The 20,305-nt window shown below is 34.9% G+C and overlaps 1 protein-coding gene across 2 annotated transcripts in view; it reads left to right on the forward strand.

Annotated features, from left to right (window-relative positions):
• Window positions 1-19,085, forward strand: part of LOC117330408 — a 61,427-nt gene extending 42,342 nt beyond the window's left edge. For both annotated transcript variants that reach the window (XM_033888674.1, XM_033888673.1), the window contains exons 6-17: window positions 5,494-5,541; window positions 7,192-7,397; window positions 7,679-7,819; window positions 8,217-8,311; window positions 10,271-10,451; window positions 10,666-10,887; window positions 11,269-11,308; window positions 11,729-11,826; window positions 12,449-12,573; window positions 13,013-13,281; window positions 13,554-13,626; window positions 14,379-19,085. In XM_033888674.1, coding sequence (XP_033744565.1) covers window positions 5,494-5,541; window positions 7,192-7,397; window positions 7,679-7,819; window positions 8,217-8,311; window positions 10,271-10,451; window positions 10,666-10,887; window positions 11,269-11,308; window positions 11,729-11,826; window positions 12,449-12,573; window positions 13,013-13,281; window positions 13,554-13,626; window positions 14,379-15,144 — 2,264 coding nt within the window. In that variant the 3' untranslated portion in view covers window positions 15,145-19,085. The remainder of the gene's footprint in view (window positions 1-5,493; window positions 5,542-7,191; window positions 7,398-7,678; window positions 7,820-8,216; window positions 8,312-10,270; window positions 10,452-10,665; window positions 10,888-11,268; window positions 11,309-11,728; window positions 11,827-12,448; window positions 12,574-13,012; window positions 13,282-13,553; window positions 13,627-14,378) is intronic.
• The last annotated feature ends 1,220 nt before the right edge of the window (window positions 19,086-20,305 follow it).

Consider the following 20,305-nt stretch of genomic DNA (forward strand, 5'->3'; position numbering starts at 1 on the left):
GTTGAAGTGTATCAATAATATAAGTTTCCTAACCTTATGACTGGACAGTATTCACCAAGCCTAATACACAGTGTAATGTGGTGTTTGATCAATACATTTACATGAGAGAATTGGAACAATACACAATATTTACAAAGATGTTAACTTAGCCATGGCGTATAATTGTTAATATGAAACGAAGATAAAACGAAAATGAACATACCAACTTCAGTATGTGATATACGACAAACCTATTATGTCATAAACGTACATGTGTGTGCTTAACACCGTGCAAATATCACTGATTACATAGAAAATATATAATGAAATGAAATAATTGACAATATATAGGATGGTGAATGTCACTGGAACCCCTTGTATGCTAATGGGAAGTGATGATTATAACAGGACCAATCATCCCTGTGCCTTATTATGTACAATTAAAGAATATTTATAAGGTCGATACTTTGTTTTATCAACATGAGAAAATATATTGACCGAGCACGAAGTCCGAGATTGAATTTTTTTTTTCAGGTTGATAAAATCCCTTTATCGACCGAAATCAAAAATCTGCTATAGTTCTGTTATAAAAGGGTTAATAAAAATATTAATGAATGCAAGCCAATGCTGACTGAAAGAGACAGCAACGTAAAAAAAACTATTCACTGAAATAAACTACACCTGAAAATCTACCGTTTTAACACTACACACTTCAAACAGTATAACTATTTATAAAAGTATATTTGATTTTTTTCATTTACGCATTGTAATATAATCGTACCAAAAGGTTTCAGGGACATTGCCTGTCTGAAGTTGTCTCGGTTGCGAATCTATATTTGGAAACATCCAGTCAATTAGCTTCTTTGATTAACATTTTTATCAAGAGAGGTCGATATTGTTTGTGACCTTATTTCAGCCAATCAGAATTTGTGAAAAATATCATTTTATACTTTTATTATGCTAAATAAGTTGTCACCATCAACAATACGAAACAAACATGTATATGTAAAGTACAAATTCATTTTACACTTTATTCAACTTTATATTTTATTGATATACGCTGTTTAATTTTTAATTTATTGTTTTCATTACTAAATATACATTACTCCATACTGATTATATTTTGTATTTTGATTATATCAAATGTTAACGTTGGTAATTGCTGCAAGTGAATAAGAATAATTTGATAAATACAATAATTTAATCCTGACAATATGATACGTGTTTTAACTAAGTATGATGACACATCTGTATCGATATCTATTAAACAGGAATGAAATTAGATTTATATAGTGCAGTATATGACCCGATAAAGAATTTAAGGTACATATTGTATGCTGGTTTTCACCATACCTATATAGGGTTATTTATGTGTGATGTATATATAGTATATACCTGTAGATATAGACTAGCTTCTATTGTAATTAATTACAATAGCGACTTGTCCGCTTGCTATTTATATTTGTATTTGCTTCGCTTGGTCCTGTATAGAACATGAAGTTGAGGGATGAACATGACATTTGTACATGAAAAATATGTTAGAACATGCCCCTGGAATAACATGTATGTCTATGTATTTCCAAACATGACACCAAACTCTAATCTGACAGGCAGACGAGAAAATCGCGGAATAATACACACATCACTGGCCTAACCGGAAGATCTTCCGTCACGAAAAACAGAACTTCATAGGTCACATATTGGTCAAACACATGATTAAATTACCATACATGTAACAAAAGGCTGGTTATGGTCTGTAAGTAAAAGAAACAGAGACTTCACCTTACTTATCATATTTGTTATTTCCAGTTTTCGAAATCACGTTTTTTATTGCCGATGTTAAACAAATGATATGGAATGATCAAGGGTTCAATATTAAGACATACCGGCTGTGATATTATTTTATCCATGGGCAAAAGTTCAATCCATCAATTAGAATACTTTTTCTTTCAAACATAAGTCAACATTTTAGTATCTATGGTGAGACTAACGTACTCGACATCCGCTAAATAAATAACGACTGTTTTAATGAGATCAGCGGAAAGATAAACTCCTCATTTTCTGAAAGGGTTTACAAGCGGAAGTGACTAACAATGTGGTGTCTAAAACTATGATAATAAAGAAATACACATAGAAACAAGGTTGGAGATAAGATTGATGGCGATAATGGAAACCATGCGTGGTGTAAATCAGGGGATAGCAAAATGTTTCAACGATAAAAAAATATCCACCAAACCGTGGTTATCTTATGGAATTGAATATCGGCAAATTGGCTGAAACGATAGTTTCATTACCATTGTATAATTTCACTCTTTTATCGTTCATCATTTTGCATTCCAAGTGTAAATCATTTCTTTATTTTTCCTGCCGTTGGATACATGCATGTTGACTGGTGAACCCTAACATTGATGGTGGTTCAATAGCGACAAGCAATGATTCCGCTCATCGGTTATAGATTCCGTGATGATAACTATCATATGTTATCCGGTTACCATTTTGTTCGGCTCTAGCTTGAGCCTCCCCTCCTCGTCGAATAGAGAACCTGCTCATGATGATTTACTAAGCCATGTAGCATTTACTCAACGCATGGAAAGATTACAAGACAATTTAACAGTTAGATTTATCGTCGAAATATATCCGGTTTACGGTCATATTTCATAACACTTCTTTACAAAAGAAAATACAAGTTTTCCCACAACTTGTTTGCACATACACATAGACCATGACGCCACAGTCTCACCGGAAACACTTCTTGTGATGATTTGAAGATGAAGATGCTGATCCTCGTAAACATTGCTAGTCATATCCCATTAGAACCCAAGTGATTGTACTTGACATGTAAACACGCCTTGTCATATGTAATGGCTACGCCCGCGTGTTGCACCAGAGCAAGTGCACTCAGTGAAATGTTTAATTAACATTAACCATGACGTAATTTAGTACTGTAATTGCTGAGCTCTTCTTAACGACGAATCAGTGATAACAGAATACTTTAATGATACAGTTCTCTGTACAGTTCTAAAAGAAGAAGAAGCGAATTATGTTTTCAATAATATCATAACAATGAACTGAAATAAGATTTTTCATTAGTTTATTATCAAAGAACCTGCTATTATCAATACAACCCAGTAAAGTATGTATCTAGTACCAACTCATTTGTGATCACCAATTGTTCAAGATACAAGTAACGATACAAATACCATGAATGTCCTCAGAACCTTTAGATCGAAACAAGGTATCTCCCTGGTGTGTGTTGTGCGTTCGATGACAGAAAAAACGAAAACATTTTGATTTTACGGAAATATTAACCACATTACACGATAATTTAGTGCAGGCATATTGCATCCCCGTTCCCTCTTCCTTATTTCCATGCTATAATTCCATGTTAAATACCAATAGATTAGGTAAGTATATTCTGCTCTGTCTATCACAGAACCAGTTGTTATTTACTAGACTTTAGATTTTATTTATAATTAGCGTTATTTTAGTTTTTTCTAATTACCAGATTGTTATTATTATTATCCGGTAAATACGCTATTAAGAAATTGGATGAATAAATTACCATAATGTTTCCAATAACAGTTTAATTCCATTCTAATAATCACTTCCTATAGGATAAAATACATCACGGATAATTGACAGGCACGATATTAGTCTGTGATAGATATTACCAATAAATAAATTGTCAATAAGTAGACTCGCGGCTACCAGGACATTCATGGGCGATTTATTGGTTTGGTCACGTGGTTATTCGCGTCAATGAGACGTGACCGTGAATGACCCCTTTCATACAACTAAAGGCCCCCTAGAGGGTTATTCTATGGCACGTTATTTTCATTAGTTTCCGCATTATCACTTTTTTACATTTTCGGTATCTCTCAGAAATAATCCCTTTTATAACGCAATTCAATCCGATGATCCGAAAATGCAGAATTATATTATAACCCGGAACATCCATGGAGACCTCTTTAATGAAACTGCAGATACAAGCCTGTGTACAACTAAATTAATTACATACAGAACCGAGTTGTCACTTGGGGACATAAGTACCGACACGACACCGTTGTTATGTCGCATTAAATGCTAGCATTTCCATTTCTGCGTCTTCCAAGGCGATATATATATACCTGATGAGCAACGCAGTTATTTGTTTGACATGTTTGTCGTCCAGAGCAATATTATAACCATATGTTTACCTTCCGAGTGATATTAGTTTTGAAAAAACATGGCAAACATTTACGTGAATTCAGATGTGTTTCAGTTACTCTTAAATTATAATTTTGTAAATTGTATTAAAATAACTGTTATTAAACGCAATTAGATTTAAATTATTACTACAACAATGTATTTACATAAACTACATAAAACAATTGTTCGATTGAGTTTTTCATAGAATCAGGATAATTAATTATTGATAAAAACAGTATTTTTGCCAACCTGATTTTAAAATTTTTAGTCAATGACGATTTTTTTTTTCCTTCCATTTCTTTTTGGTAACGTGAACATAGTCCTCGTGTGATTATTGAATGAGAGTAATGACACTGATAGCATCGTAGTTATGATATAAAATACGACGTAGTGAATTAATGTGGTGATACCTCACTTTCGTTTTCAATCCATTGGAGGTGTAACGTCTGAAGGAAGATTATTTTCAGGAAATTTATAATTTACTTTTTCTCTTGACCAAGCATTTGAAGTCAAAAGTGTTGATAATCAGTCTTACAGAGGACAATAACCAGTCATACAGGGTGCTAGAACATAATTATGTTTAGGAATAAAAATAGCTTTATTTTCTCCTAACCAAATATATTGTTAAAATGCCAGTCGTTAATCTGTTTCGTTTACAAAAGTGTAGATATACAATTATAAAAGCGTATGTTCTGGAAACTCATGCTATGTTTTTTTATGATAAACAAAGATGGTGTCGAGTTTGGTGAAGGTAACACACTCCACATACTTGACCTTGCTAGGTCTACTCCATCAGAAGATGCAGGCTGTCATACTTCTTAGCCCTGAGCAGTGGCGGCCATTTCTCTAGACATATCCTGCTATTTACAACACATTAATATCCCCATTTAACTGACTGTACTGACCATCTGTAAACCAGACAATACATAATGATACATGTTCCTCTGTTTGTTCAGGAATGTTCAACTATGCATCTGATTTTTTTTTCTGACATTCGGTACACCTCCGATTTAATGCAGTCATAACTATAAATTTATAGAGTACCAATTCCAAATACGACAATAGCATTCTTAGTATTAAAAAAAATGCAGATTGTGACACACACACACAAAATATAGATGCAGCAGCGTAATACACAATGCAAAACCCGAGACCAAACATCTGTTTAATGCTCATTGCTTATTGACGTCTGAGGATGTTGTTACATCAATGCAATAATCATCCGGACAATGTCGTCGGTTACCCTGTCTTTTATTACTTCACACAGATTGTGTTATAATGTTGACGAGTAAGTGGTGCTCATCGGTATCTGTTTGTATTTTTTAGGCCAGAAGTGTAACGTGACGATTGATCCGTGCAGCTTTTCAAGATGTGGTACGTACATAAGATTGTGATTAGAATCGGAGGGTTGAGCTGAATCAAGGTCATATCAATGACAGGGTGTTCTCAATCATATCATGTAAACAGTTGATGACACTTTATGTTGTGTTTTGTCTCAACATCTGCTTTCCCCATTTGAGATGTGTAACTATCTGTCGATTTATTGTCAGAGGCAAAAACCTTTCTAGAACATTATGTTCTTTTATGGCTGTTTTATATATAATTGTCTTTTGACCGACCAGTATCATTATAAATCGCATTGTCGCTAGTGTTTCGTAGATATCGAAACCTATCAGTGGTGCGATCTTGATTTCAATTTTGATGAAGCAAGACCCTTTCGTTTAAAATGACGTACCAAATTTGAGAGAGTTTAGTCATTTATTTTCTAGTCCTATACTTTATATTAATCGCCATGTCTGAAACGATATCTGAAAATGGAATACTTATTTCATTATTTGAAGTTTTTTTTAAAACTATTAATGGATTTGGTAAATCCGACAATGATTTCGATTTATTCGTAATAGTAGATGATGGTAATGCCTGATGCCTGTTGATTATCTAACACTATAAATATATATGATACATACTAATATATCAGGGATAGTAGGGAAGGGGAAAAGCTTATAACTAACAGGTACTAGATGAATCGTGATCATAGGCCTCTATAGAAAAACCGTACCTAGCAAGACCTTTGTACATCAGGTGCTTTATAAGGAACACATTTTGAGGTCAATGTCAAGGTCTTGAGTATTATATTTAATTAGGTGTTGAAAGAACTTCTCTGAGTACAAAGAATTATTTGGTAAGGCAGCTTGCTAGTACACGATAATAAACATGTATGTAACCAATTGTAACACTTTACAATTGAATATTGGGGTAACATTGGATGGCTAAATTATCAGGTTATAAATAGTCTATTGATATTAAGAATGTTTGTAGAATATGAAGTTTCAGTACAAAGCGCACTTTAGGCTTCAGAATAAATTGATGGAATAGCAATAATACCTACAATATCATATATTAAGTGAACCCTCCCCTCCCTTGAGGGTGGAATAGAGAAATTGTCAATCAGAGGGATGATATTCTCGGTTGTCTAATCCAAGGCTTCGTCGATGATTAGACAAGCAAAATCCTCATCCCGAGGATGACAGAGGACAAGTTAAATGGGAGACAAGTCTGTGAACGATCAGAGGAAAGTTCGTTTACGTTTGGTTGTTGAAAACAAGGAAAACTGATTAATATGTTTCGTTGATCTATCACTGATATAAAGTAAAATATGAGTATTCAAATGTTGATATTTTCTATGTCATTATAATGATGTTATCATCAATATAATCAATATGGTGAATCACAAACGAATGATGTCATAGATATATGGTGATTTATTGACGGCCGCTGTATATTCGGTTAAATGTTGTCATATTGAAAACATAATGAACATTATACCTCTACTCATTAGGTCAGCAGATTAATGTAATTCGTTTATGGACAACGTGTTTTGAAAATAAATTATGTGACGACAGTCATCAAGAGGATAAACTTCTTCAGTACTTCTATGGTTATTTCCTACAATTTATTTGATGGTAATTGTCTATCCTAGCTTATGTTGCACTTGTTTATAATATTATCGTTATTTCTCTACAGACAATGTGTGTGAGGGTAACACTCTGTATAGAGACAAGACAGGGAGGTACATCTGGCCGGAGACTGGCCGAGGACGTAATGTCACTCTCGAATGTCCGTACGGAGCCCACCCTCACCACGTGCGACCGTTCGCGTTCAGGCCGTGTCACAGAAGTCCGTCTGGTCATGCGTACTGGGGGCGTCCAGACACGACGGCTTGTAGAGAGGTGAGACCGGACTTCCTGTGGAATTATGATTCAAATAAGTGTTTGCATTAATATTTATTTAAAAGGTTATATCTACTAATTATAGTAACGTTTGCATTAGCAATTATGACTGAAAATAAGGACAACGAATCGTTATTACAACATGAATGTTACTGAAGCTATATTCATAGCAACTCACAATGTAGTGAATGTTTGTAAATGAAATAAAATTTATATAGTGCTAAGTAAGGTAAGTCCTTAGCACATCAGATATTTAATCATATAACATACACATGTAATAGCTGACTGCTGCCGAGGCGGAAAAGAGGCTGCTAGATCTAATGGCCTTCACTCATGACCCTAACCATCTCACCCCTGAAGTCGTAATCAACGCCACAGACATCCTGGAAAATCTGCTTGTTTTCGCCTTCGATGATGACGAGGTAAGTCTTCTAGATAGGAAACGAGATACGTTGTACAAACAACAAAAATCATAATGAATTAACTGACAGTAAAGTAAGAAATATGAATACAATTGAATCATTTTCGTCACGAGACAGTTGAAGCAAAAAAAAATATTTTTTGACGAGGAACATAACATGGCTGTTTTTGCAATATTAGTAGTCTCAAAATTGTTAGAAGTATACAAATGTAAGCGGTGTTACGTGATTATAAATCACAAATTTAATTGTCTCGTCGAAAAGTCGAAAAGCGATGATGAGAATCAAATCACAACATTTGAATGTATGACTGAAATGGCAACATAATTGTTTATTTGATTTTCATGTTTTATCTAATGCTGTTTTTCTTGTAAGTGATAGGTCATTGTCGTAATTTCAGATAGCAGAGGAGGTGACGAGAGTAGTGAGTAACCTTCTGACCGCCACAGAATCAGTGTTGATCGAGAGTAATCACAGAAATCACTCCAGTGAAAGGTATTATAGAAAAACGAACACAGATTGTAAACTGATTACAATTAATCTAAATAGTATGAGCAACATGAAGTGTAAACAATATATTACTTAATAAAAATCAATTCGTTATATAATTTAACATTATCAACACAATGATAACGGATTAAAACATATGTAGTTAGTGTGTGTACACGAACAGTCATCGTAATTCAATTATCTTGGATTTGATCAATATTTTATATGAAATAAATTCCGTCTATTACATACATATATTGTTATTTAATTTGCTTCTTGTGTACATCATAATAAACCGTTAATTTGTACAAAATTCTTGAAGATTAAACGGTCTTTCTGGTGGTTTTAAAGGGATACATTTCAGTACAGTACCGATACTTGGTTTTATTGTGTATTTGCTCTGGAATTCGGCCCAGCGTATTCTCCGCTCCGAACTTAGAGTGACATACTGATGCTATCGAAAACCGAAATTCAGTAGCCTTTGATTGCGTTTAAAATATATATATATCAATGCTCACAGCAATAAAATTTAGTTATGTACTTCAAAATGTAGTTTTCATAAAGGAATGCCTCAAATCACTAATTTGTTACAAGCATTGATAAGACTTTCTGTCGGTATCCAATTATCTTACCGTGTGTATTACTAATATCTGGGTATTTCGAGACAGCTCGTTAATGCTTTCTTAACGAATCAGCTTTCATCACAGCAGAGGTATTCCGGATAGCGGCAGGGTGTATTTGGACGCGAGTTCGCGTTGTGATGCACTGCTGCACAACACAAGGTGATATAGGCGGGGATCACATATCTCGAACATTGGGTTATTTGGCAGCGTGCGCATGTTTTACAGTTATCAAATCCTGTCCGTAATATCAGCTAGTGAGATCGTGTTTAAGGTGATTGCTTTTACACTGTCAATTAAATAAGATATTTAGTTTACGGGCAGATCACATAAAACTATTTCAGGTCTATGTCTAATTAATGCCACATAAATATGTTGATAAAGTGCATAAAAGAAAAAAATCAAACGGGCAATGATTCAACAAATGTAAGCATTTGAAATATGTTTGTTGCTGAGTTATCGATTGTAGCGATCCGAATGTTCAATATGTTTTCACTTAAGGATTGATTGTCAATTGTGTTGCTTGCATGGACTGATGAAGGGAAGTGAACCTCGTGCAAATGAAGTGAACTGTAAATATTAAGATGAGATTAGCAGTTTATGTTGCTATCAATCCATAACGTAGACGATGAAGTGGCTGTTTGTAACGTCACTTTTGATTGGCTGATACATAATTTCTAAGAGAAAAGAGTCTATCAATAAAACTGGTACCCGCAGCTTATATCACTACGCCACATCCAAGTTCTTTTATTTAAAAAAAAACGCTTTGAACAATGGCGCATCGACGGTCGGCCTGATTCCTTGACATGATTTATAGTGATAGATCGTCTATTAGATGATATGAATACCTACATTGATCGCATTGTATATACATTCATGTATTCGAATTTTTAGCAAATTTTCAACACAGCAGAACTGCGACAGGAAGTTCAAATCTTTACTTTCGGATCAACAACACGTAGTGCAAAGGATAATTTTGTGAAGCATGCCCTGACCGGTCCTCGAACTCACGATCTAGGACACTAATCGCCTAGTCAGAAATACCTGCAGTTTATACCACTGCACCACAAAAGCTTCAATGGTGCAGTGATGGACGGCTCGATTTGTCTCCATAACACAAATATATTCACGATAATCCTTAAATAATTGAGGCACGTCGGCTCCAAGATCATAGTTTAACGGAGGCTGCGCTATATAACATAGAGTAAACAAGTTTTCGTTGAATGTACGGAAGAAGATATTAATCATGTCATTAACTTATATGCAATGAAAGATAAAGGGTTCATAACATAATGAAGTTGTAAGGTATTTAGTGCCGCCAGTTTATATTGGTGTTTACTTGTAGATTGATACGGTTACTAGAGGATTTCACCAAGGAAGTGAAGACTGAGACAAATGTATCTATAACAACCGATAACATCAACGTCATGGTGGTGAACTTCTCTCTCCCTAAAACTGCTAGTAACAATACGGCAGCGTTCCAATACCAACCCATTATGGAGAGGAGCCAGAACCAAACTGGCCTGGTAAGTTTACAAACGTCAATGAATTCTAGTTTGGTAACTTCCTTGTGTAAATATCTACATATACTTTTTAACATGAAACAAAATGTTGTTTGCCCATGACACGCTGTTGAAATGTTGATATTATCTCGGAGCAACCATTAGGCTATATATTAGTGTATACCTAAGTGTAATGTATTCACAGTTACACGGTGTCCGATTCATTTTTACCTTTCAGGAGGGCGTGAAAATGACTCTGCCAAAAGAAGTATTTGATGTTGCCGGTAACAAAAACGTCAGACTAGAATTTGTATCGTACCGAACATCCGCTTTCTTCATCCCTGAGGACTCTCCACCAGAACATATAATTCTCAAACAAAGAGTCATATCAGCTACCGTCCATAACACCGACATTCAAGGCCTCAACTTCCCCATTGAATATTCGGTACCAAATATAGAAGTGAGTACATTATTTTATTGTAGTTGAGTTTACATTTTTCTTTCCTGCATTTCAAAATTTCCAAAATGTTGCATTCTTTTTTTCGAAATGTTGTTATATCTCAACGCTGCGATACTAGGGACGATTGGTTATATATCATAAAGATATCCCAATACAATTATAATTGATATTACCGCAACGGCTTCTAGTATACGTATTTAAAACGCGCTCGAAATGTGATTGTCAGAGGAATTTATTCGTAGCCAATGTTCATGTCCCATCCTTTGTGAAATGGAATCTAAAGATTGCCTATAAATTAATTATCTTTATTCTATTTTCTTTGAAGTAACACGTCGTTTTGACAGCAAACATGCAAACAAATAATTGATATCATGTTTTCAGATCGGGAGCAACCACACTTGCGTATACTGGAACACTGAGAGTAAGTTTACTAGTTAATTCTAGATTAATCATGGATCCATAGTTAGTTTCCATAAAAAAAAGAGCATAATAATGTTTGGCTGGGCGAGTCTACTTAAATGGCCATCATATGTTTAACCATATGCAAAAGTATACTTATTTTCTATATTATAATCACACACAAACACGCCCCATGTATGTGCACAATACGGAGTACAGACCTATAAAGATATAGATATTTCAATTATTGGGTAATAAACATAGCTCAAACCAATGTCCGGATAACAGACGTACATTCAGCAGAAAGAAAATTCACCAGAATCAAAGTTTAATATTACTTAGTCATAACTATGCTGTACCGTGTAGTACGTGAAGTATACAACACCCTTTTGTATTATGTTGAGAGTCTTGTTATTCTTACAAAGTATGTATTTGGTTTTAGATCGGACGTGGTCAATGATTGGTATGGAGACTATTTCGACAGGAGGTCACAAGACAGATTGTCGAGCCTACCATCTCACTAGCTTTGCTGTTTTACTGGTGAGTCTGTATAAATGTGTTGCAATTATAGAGGAGTGTGTATGATTTCAATACCTTTCCGGAAATGGGCGTTTATAAGTTCGAATAGTATTGTCGAGGACCCCTGCATGATATGCCACTCCTCAATGTGCTATTAATGCCGATATTGAAGAGAGCATGATTGGTCGATTGTTATTATGACAGTCTTGGGAGAATCTAAACAGTAACGTCATACGATCGTTGTTGTTCGGAACCCGTAGTATCTCGATAAATATAATTATTAAAAGAAGCGATAATTGTTAAATGAAACATCTTAGACATTCGTCATATCAATCAATATAAACTTCAAGTAATATCACATTCTCGTGCAATGTCAGAATGACGTTATTGATGATGTGCATGTCTTGTCTTTCACCTAGGCGGTCGGGGCTCGATTGCCCGTCCGGACATGAAAAAGGTTAGGGGTCACCTACCCATTCACGTGGGTTTTCTCCGGGTACTCTGTTTTCTTCCACCATAAGACCCTCGCACGCTTCCGTCCCAATGAACAAGCGTGATTAATATAAGTTGATATAACTTGTTTCGCAATTGTTGTAAAAAAAAAAAGATAAAGCTTACGTGTTTTTTGTTTATATCGTTTCAGGACCCTACGCCAAACAATGTTTTGCCAGACGTCCACGATAAAGCGCTCACGTCCATATCATATATAGGATGCGCTATTTCTATATTTGGTCTGACTTTCACTATCGTCACCTTCTCCATTTTCAGGTAATAGATTGTTTTAATAGTGATTTTATGTGGTTATCGAACTTGATCAGAGAAACTTTGATATAGAATAGGAGAATATTTGCTAAAAATTTTTTTATTAAAAAAAAAATGTGTATGAAAATTTCGTGAAAATGTTTTATAATATCCTTACATAACCGATTACATGAATAAACGTATATCAACACAGAGACCTAGTATCCTAGAAGAGTTTCTCGTCGAAGACAGCTACCATGTAAATCCAAATACATGTAATGCACGTTACTGAATTGAGACCGAGCCTGCTTTAACGAAACTACCAAGAGTCTCAACGCAAATCTATAATCTTTTTCTTTTCTTTTACATTTTGCCTTCGTTTGATATATGTTGATGATTTCAATATGATGTCGGTATTGTGTGTCGTTTTTTAAGAAGTTTAGATATTGTGTTGTTGATGCTTCAGGTCTTTGAATCGTGAACGCTCGGGGAAGATCCTGTTGAACATGACCGTGTCCATGTTATTGTTGAATGTGTCCTTCCTTTTGATGGCGGAAACCTCCCAGTCAGACGGAGAGGGCTTGTGTATTGCTGTTGGAATCCTTCTCCATTATTTCTTGCTCACAACACTAACATGGATGTGTACAGAGGCCATCAATATGTATCAGGCACTCATCAAAGTTTTCACAAAGTACTCTTCTTACTTCATTCTAAAGCGCTGTATCGTCGCCTGGGGTAAGTCTGTGATAGTTTATCGATATAAGAGAAGATTTTGATTTCATTTTGGTGCGCCCTCCATTGTCATTTTTGAAAATGAGACCGAATAGTGTATTAACGTTGTAACTTTATTTTCCTCTTGTTTACCCAACCTGAAATACACATAAATAAATTACAAATATGAAAGTATGCAATCCAGATGCACAAAATACATAATTGTGGAGTAATAATTGTCGGTAAGAATCTGTCGCGATGAATATATTGTCTGATTGAGGTGTATTATTTTACAGGACTCCCAGCAGTAGTGGTGGCCGTCACGATGGGAATAAACAACCTGGACAATTACCGATCCAAAGGACAGTTGTAAGCTACTTTTACTTATAATTTTAAAGAAATAACATTGCACATGTATTTCTCGTTCTAGAAGAGACCCATATTAAGTTTCCAGGTTTCTATTAATGCAATCTAATTAAAATCTAGATGGTCATTCTCACTACGTTACATGAACATCTAACAACATCCCATAAGGGGTCACGTCAGGGTGGACCTTTTGGATTAGCCAATCAAATGACTACTTCCAGAATCTTGGAAGTGAACTTTATATGTCCGAATTAGCATGACTAGAGTGCACAGCTTGCATAATCTGTCAATTTGTTTCAAGTCATTTCGTCCCATAAAGGTATATGTACAAGCTGTACCGAAATGGTTTGCTTCAGATGCATGCTGTGACGAAATGGTTTACTTCGAGGACATCGACAAATTGACAATTCGCCCTGAAAGTGAAATACATAATATGTACACACATCTCAAAGACCACCAGAACGTGACCCCTTATGGGATGTTGTTAAAAGTTCATGTAACGTAGTGAGAATGACCATCTAGATTCTAATTATATTGCTATTAATGCATCGGTCAATTACATATATTGATGGTTGATAATTTCGTGTACATTATTTCAGACTTCAACCTCTTAATATTAACGGAATACGTTTAATAAACATTTATTTACTAGCAATTGCACAAAGATTTGATCCACTGCTATTTGTCTCCATCTAAGATCGATTTGATTGAGTCAATTATGATATGAATACAAGACCTGTATCTTTCCGTTACAGTTGCTTCATATCACAGTCAAACACGCTGGCATTTTACATCACATTGCTTGGTCCTGCCTGCTGTATTCTCGTCATCAACACCATAATATTCACTTTAGTTGCACGTGTCATCATGAAACCAAAGTTCAAAGGTCACAGTCCCGCTGGAGAGAAGAATGAAAAGGTTACCCCGGCCCAGGTGCGCGGTTCGTTCACCGTGATGGTGCTTCTTGGTATCACGTGGGTGTTCGGCCCAGTCGCCATTAAGGAGTCCAAAATTGTTTTCTATTACCTGTTTACCATCCTCAACTCCCTGCAGGGATTTCTGATATTTGTGTTCCGATGTCTATTCAATACTGAAGTTAGATCAGCTTGGGTACTTCTGATAAAAACTGGAAAATTCAAACGTAGGAGGGGTCCAATCAAATCTATGGTCGAATCCAACACTTCAAAGGGATACCATGACAACCGGATGAACGGAAGTTACGTTGACAGTAACAACACAGACAAATCGAACATCACCAATAGTAATGTCATCAACAAAAATAATTTAAAAAACGAACGATACAAAAACAATGGTAACGTTCAAAAGTACAAAAATGGAAATATGCCTCATGACAACAGGCGACCAAGCTATGACAGAAGAGGGAGCAACGACCGTCGTCATAGCGACGAAAGAAGGATCAGTAACGAACGTCGTCATAGCGACGAAAGAAGGATCAGTAACGAACGTCGTCATAGCGACGACAGGAAAATATCGACCCCTTCTATATTTACACAGTTTTAAACAAAACAAGATCCAGACATACTGTGGAAACTTCTCAAACAAGATCCCGACACACTGTGGAAACTTCTCAAACAAGATCCCGACATACTGTGGAACCTTCTCAAACAAGAGATCCCGACATACTGTGGGAGCTTCTCAAACAAGATCCCGACATACTGTGGAAACTTCTCAAACAAGATCACAAAATCCCAAACAGAACGGGTCCAGTAAGTGACAAGTTGTGTAATCGATTCGACAGGGACGTTTATCATGTACATGCGTGTCTAATGCATTTATTGTTTGTTTTCTCATTGTTTTATTCAGAAATAATGTGTGTAAATTTGGTATTCTCTGTCTGTTATGAACTACAGTTATCGAAGATAAGTGTTGAACATGCTTGTTTACAATGTGGACAGGCCTAATACCTGTATACATGCCCGATTTCCAATGGACTTTTTGTGCCAAAATGTGTATCTTCCATATGTTAAGATATTATTACTTTTCGCATTTAACTTATTTTTGTGCATGTTTGTATATGCCACCATGTGTTAGAAAAGAAGATACTGTTTCTTTCTTTCGAAATCTAAGTAAGGAACGGGGTGTCAGTTTACAACCGGAACTATATATCAATTATATATCAATAACCCAATTGTATCACTTGCAAAATCCTAATCAAAGGTAAAGGTGACTTGAATCGGTAAAATTCTCTAAAACTACGAGTAGAAACATAAGTTCTGCTCGTTACTGCAATGTTGTTTATTGTTTTTTGTTTTAAATTTACTGAAAAAATAATATTGAACCAGTTTGTAGTCAGCAATGTATGCTGCCACGGGATCACAATATGTTTTGTTTTTATTTACTGTGAATTTTAATGACAATATTTCATTGTTACTGCGCAAGCAAGCGGATAACAGTCATACATGTATTTTATGAACCTAGATATTGTGAGTGCATTCAACAATACATTCGCTTCAATCAGACTATTGATTTTGAATTTTATCATACTTTATGCAATAATCATAAATCACCTTTAGTGATAACTGTCGCGGGAACTCCTCTAACTATATATCCGGGTAACTCTCTGTGTCTCAAACGTTACATACTTGGGTGAAACAATTCCAATTATAATGCATTGTTTGCGTATTTGAGTCTTCTTAAATTCTAAAATGTAGATTGTACCGCATAAAACACTGTATCATTATATATATATATTGTCTTGTTGTGTCATTTATGTTTACATATATATATATATATGTGTGTGTGTGTGTGTGTGTGTGTGTATTCGATTTTACAAAGCACAAACGAATGCGTTTATTGTTTAACTAAAACTGCCGTTTTATGTATGATATTAACGAGAAGAGATAGATACAAAGTTTACAATGTCATATCTCTAACGTACAACTGTGTTCGATCATTGTCCCATTTTAAGGTGTCTAATCTGAGCCTGCGTCAGTGTGACGCACCATCTGTCATCATATCAATGTGGACTTAATTTGGTCCTACCTACTCTCCTGAAGTATCAGTGTAGTGTACAATCGCGTGAAAACTGTAATGAACAAGAAAATGTAACAGGTATTAAGAATGACAGTCTATATTGCCGATGAAGTATATTAAACATAGTGGTTGCTCCATATTCAGAAAAGAAAAGAAAACGCCAAATGTGTTAGACAGATGAAATCCGAAACTGATTGAAACCGGTGTTTTATGTAGAAATATAGAGAATCAAGTTAGGGTTTTCTTGGGCAGAAATGTTTTTTTTAAGTAACGTAAACTACTACCATCTGGATATTTTTAATCACTGCCAAATGATTTTTAAGGTTACTATTAAGTTATCAGTCTGTATTTATATTTAAACTTCTACGATAGTGTCAGTACTTTGTAAACATGTAGGGTGTTTAAGACATAACGAAGTGTCCCATTTCTGTCCTGTATACCCTTCATAAAATAGCTATGTTCTTATATGCTTAAGATACTGTAAACGTCCTTTATTTGGCGATCTCAAATTTTAGCGCGAATTTTAATAGATTATAGCGCATGGAGGAATGAGCCCGCAAAAAAATATTCTATATAGGAACAGTAAAAAAACACGAAAAGCACGAAAATCGCTAAAATACGATTACCGCTTAAATACGTACATTAACAGTATATTTACTTTGTGACACCGAACTTACATTGTCTAACATTTTAAATAAATACATACCTGGCATGCCTGGTCGACCATTTGCATATTATATATAAAATGCATTAACAAGAACTTCTATAAAAGTCCACATGAGTCTAACCAACAGTAATCGTTGACGTTTACATGAACTGCAAAACATGGAATATTCGCGTGTACTTATTTTCGTGGCATTGAGTTTTCAAATATTTTCGTGGGTACAAATTTTCAATAAATTTTCAATAACATACACAACAATATTCGTTGTATTTATATTTAAACAGCGAAAGTTTACAAACAACGAGCCTCTCGTGTTATACAGTATTTATGTTTTCGAGGGCAAATATCAGAAATTTAATTTAAATTTAATTTAAATCTACCTCTGTTCAAATGTAAAATATAGACCAGAACGTAAAGTGTATTCGAACGATAATATTCCCGGGACAAAAAAAACGTCTAAATCCTAATCAATATTTCTCACTTATAGGTTCAGAAATTAACTATGATTACGTGAGAAATCAGGACATTGGATTATTGAACATCATTTTAGGACTTCTTACGAATGGCAGTTATTGTTTGATATGTAAAGCATCATACAATGTCTTAAATGTTATATGTGCAATGTTTAAATACTTTCAGGCAATGGTATAGGTCCATTTGTGTGTCATTATCGCCTATAATTTATGAGAAAATGTTTGAAGATAAACATGCGTTGATATATATTCTAATTACCTAATACATTTGTTTGTTGATTGTTCGTTGAATATGTTCCAACGATGACGTGTTACGATTTAAAAGGCGACAATAATTGTTGATGATTAGCTATAATTAACTCATTTACATATGTGTAATTAATCATTACTTTTTATGACTTTGTGTATATTGAAGATAACTGTGTATTGTTCGTGAACTATTGATAATGCATTTTTAATTGTTACTTGTACCATATATTTTCTCTAATGTTTTAACATTAGCGGAGCATATATAAAGTCTTAATTTCGGTGATGTATTAGTGAACGTTACTATCTAAAGGTCACGCTGGCTTTACATTGGTATTTACCAGTTGTTCACTCCCTCCTAACGCCAAAAGAATATGTACACCGACTGTATACACCGACTACAGTCGGTGATCGCAATAGGCGTAGTCATGTAGGCGGAAAACCAGTAACTGTGACTGAACTGATTCATTCTGTTCTTACATTTGTTATATAATTGTTAACTTATATATAGGTGTATCGAGTACTAAAAGTAATGTTACCTGGTTGATATATGCGAACGTTGCCTCATGTATATTGCCTTGCAAAAAAAAAATAAAAATGAAATACTGATTTCTTGAATTGATAAATATATCAGTAGATACCCCGCCTCCTTGAAGCTCTGGGGTGTTTTGAGAAGGATTTGTTTTAAAAAGGATAAAAAGACTCCTTTAAAAACAAAATTCCATAATTAAACTAAACTAAAAAGAAAGATTTCTCTGAAATATGTACTTTATGATCCTATCATCATATGGACATTTCTAAAGACGCTTTTAAGTGATTACTGCAAAGCAAAACGATAGCATGTTATTAAAATTTGCAATGTTTACTTCGTTTTGCGGCATTAGAAAATATTCTGCCTGAAAAGTTTCAAGCTATTTTAGAAGGAAGAATAGATACATCATGTCCTGATATTGGTGACACGTTTCCATATATAGATTGTTGTGTTTTAACTTGTAAATGTTCATGTACATTTGTGTATCATTTCCTTATTACTGTCTTATCAAAATCATTGGAGAAGTCTTCATTCAATAAAATAGAAAATCTGACCAACTGTTGATGTTTTATCTGTGTCCGCCGACCTCAGCCATACTGTGAATCACTTTGATTTCGCGAACTCTGGTCTAGATTTTTTTTTTCATTCGTGAATTATAATCTATTAGAGTTATTGACTCTGCAAGATTCCTATACATGTACTGGTAACTGATATCTTGGTGACCATCCAAAGGTGTTAATTTCCTACAAATATTCGCGAAGTCTTTGATTTAGTCATTGACTCTCCTCGTGCATTAATCCAAAAATAAATCCCACGGGCAATATTAGTGATATACAGCACTTCTAGTGATACGCTGAGCTTGTGAATAATGTCTCGTTCAGATAGTCCAATGTTATGAATATAGAAACCATTGTCTGAAATGTGTGTAGGTAGTGGTATTGTACGTTCATGTCTGTTAATTCGTATTTGAGCGCGGCCATTACACGTGACTCTCGTGCAATCATTTCAGTTCCCCGACAGAAATTTCCGTAGCTTGGTTGTCAGGTATATGTTTTACGAGTAGTGTCAAAGGTTAAGAACATGATACCAGTATTCAAATACATTGGATTAATAATTAAATAAAGAGGTTAATCTATCTGGTCTGTTTTTGTGTCGAGTTGGATTCAAAGTTTTACTAATTATACTAGTCCTATCTGATATCCTGTGTAAAACACGACTTTTTACCCGGCTGTCCATGCCGACGAGTTGGTTAGTCAAGCATGTGCTAGGTCATAGTCGTTCGTCCATAACAACTATCATATTTAAATAGAGTGGGTTGTTCATGTCTATTTAAAATGTAAAATAAATAATTCCGATCAGATTTCACTTAGAGAAAGTACAAGCTATACTATTTTGGTGTAATAACTAGAGATCTCGGGGGGATCTTGGCGCCCATTATTGACTCGTCTGTATTGATCATGTAAAAGGCCGATCTTTTCTAATTGCTCTTCCATTCTTTCCACGAACTTAATCATTTAATAACAAGTGGTTACCAACAAATAAAGAACTGCATGAGAAATACTGAAAATAAATCTCAACTATCAAATTCAAAGATGGCCGTCTGTTTGCCATTTTCTTTTCCAGATCCGTCTCCAAATTGAATGTGCACAGCTAGGGACATACACAAGAGCTTATGTGATATCCTTCCAGTAATTCTCAAGAAATGGCGAAAGCATATTGCAAATCAAAGGTGGCCGTCTCTCAGATCAGACTAAAAAATGGATGTACACAATT

The sequence above is a fragment of the Pecten maximus genome, chromosome 7 (genome assembly GCF_902652985.1).
Source record: "Pecten maximus chromosome 7, xPecMax1.1, whole genome shotgun sequence".
Lineage (NCBI taxonomy): Eukaryota > Metazoa > Mollusca > Bivalvia > Pectinida > Pectinidae > Pecten > Pecten maximus.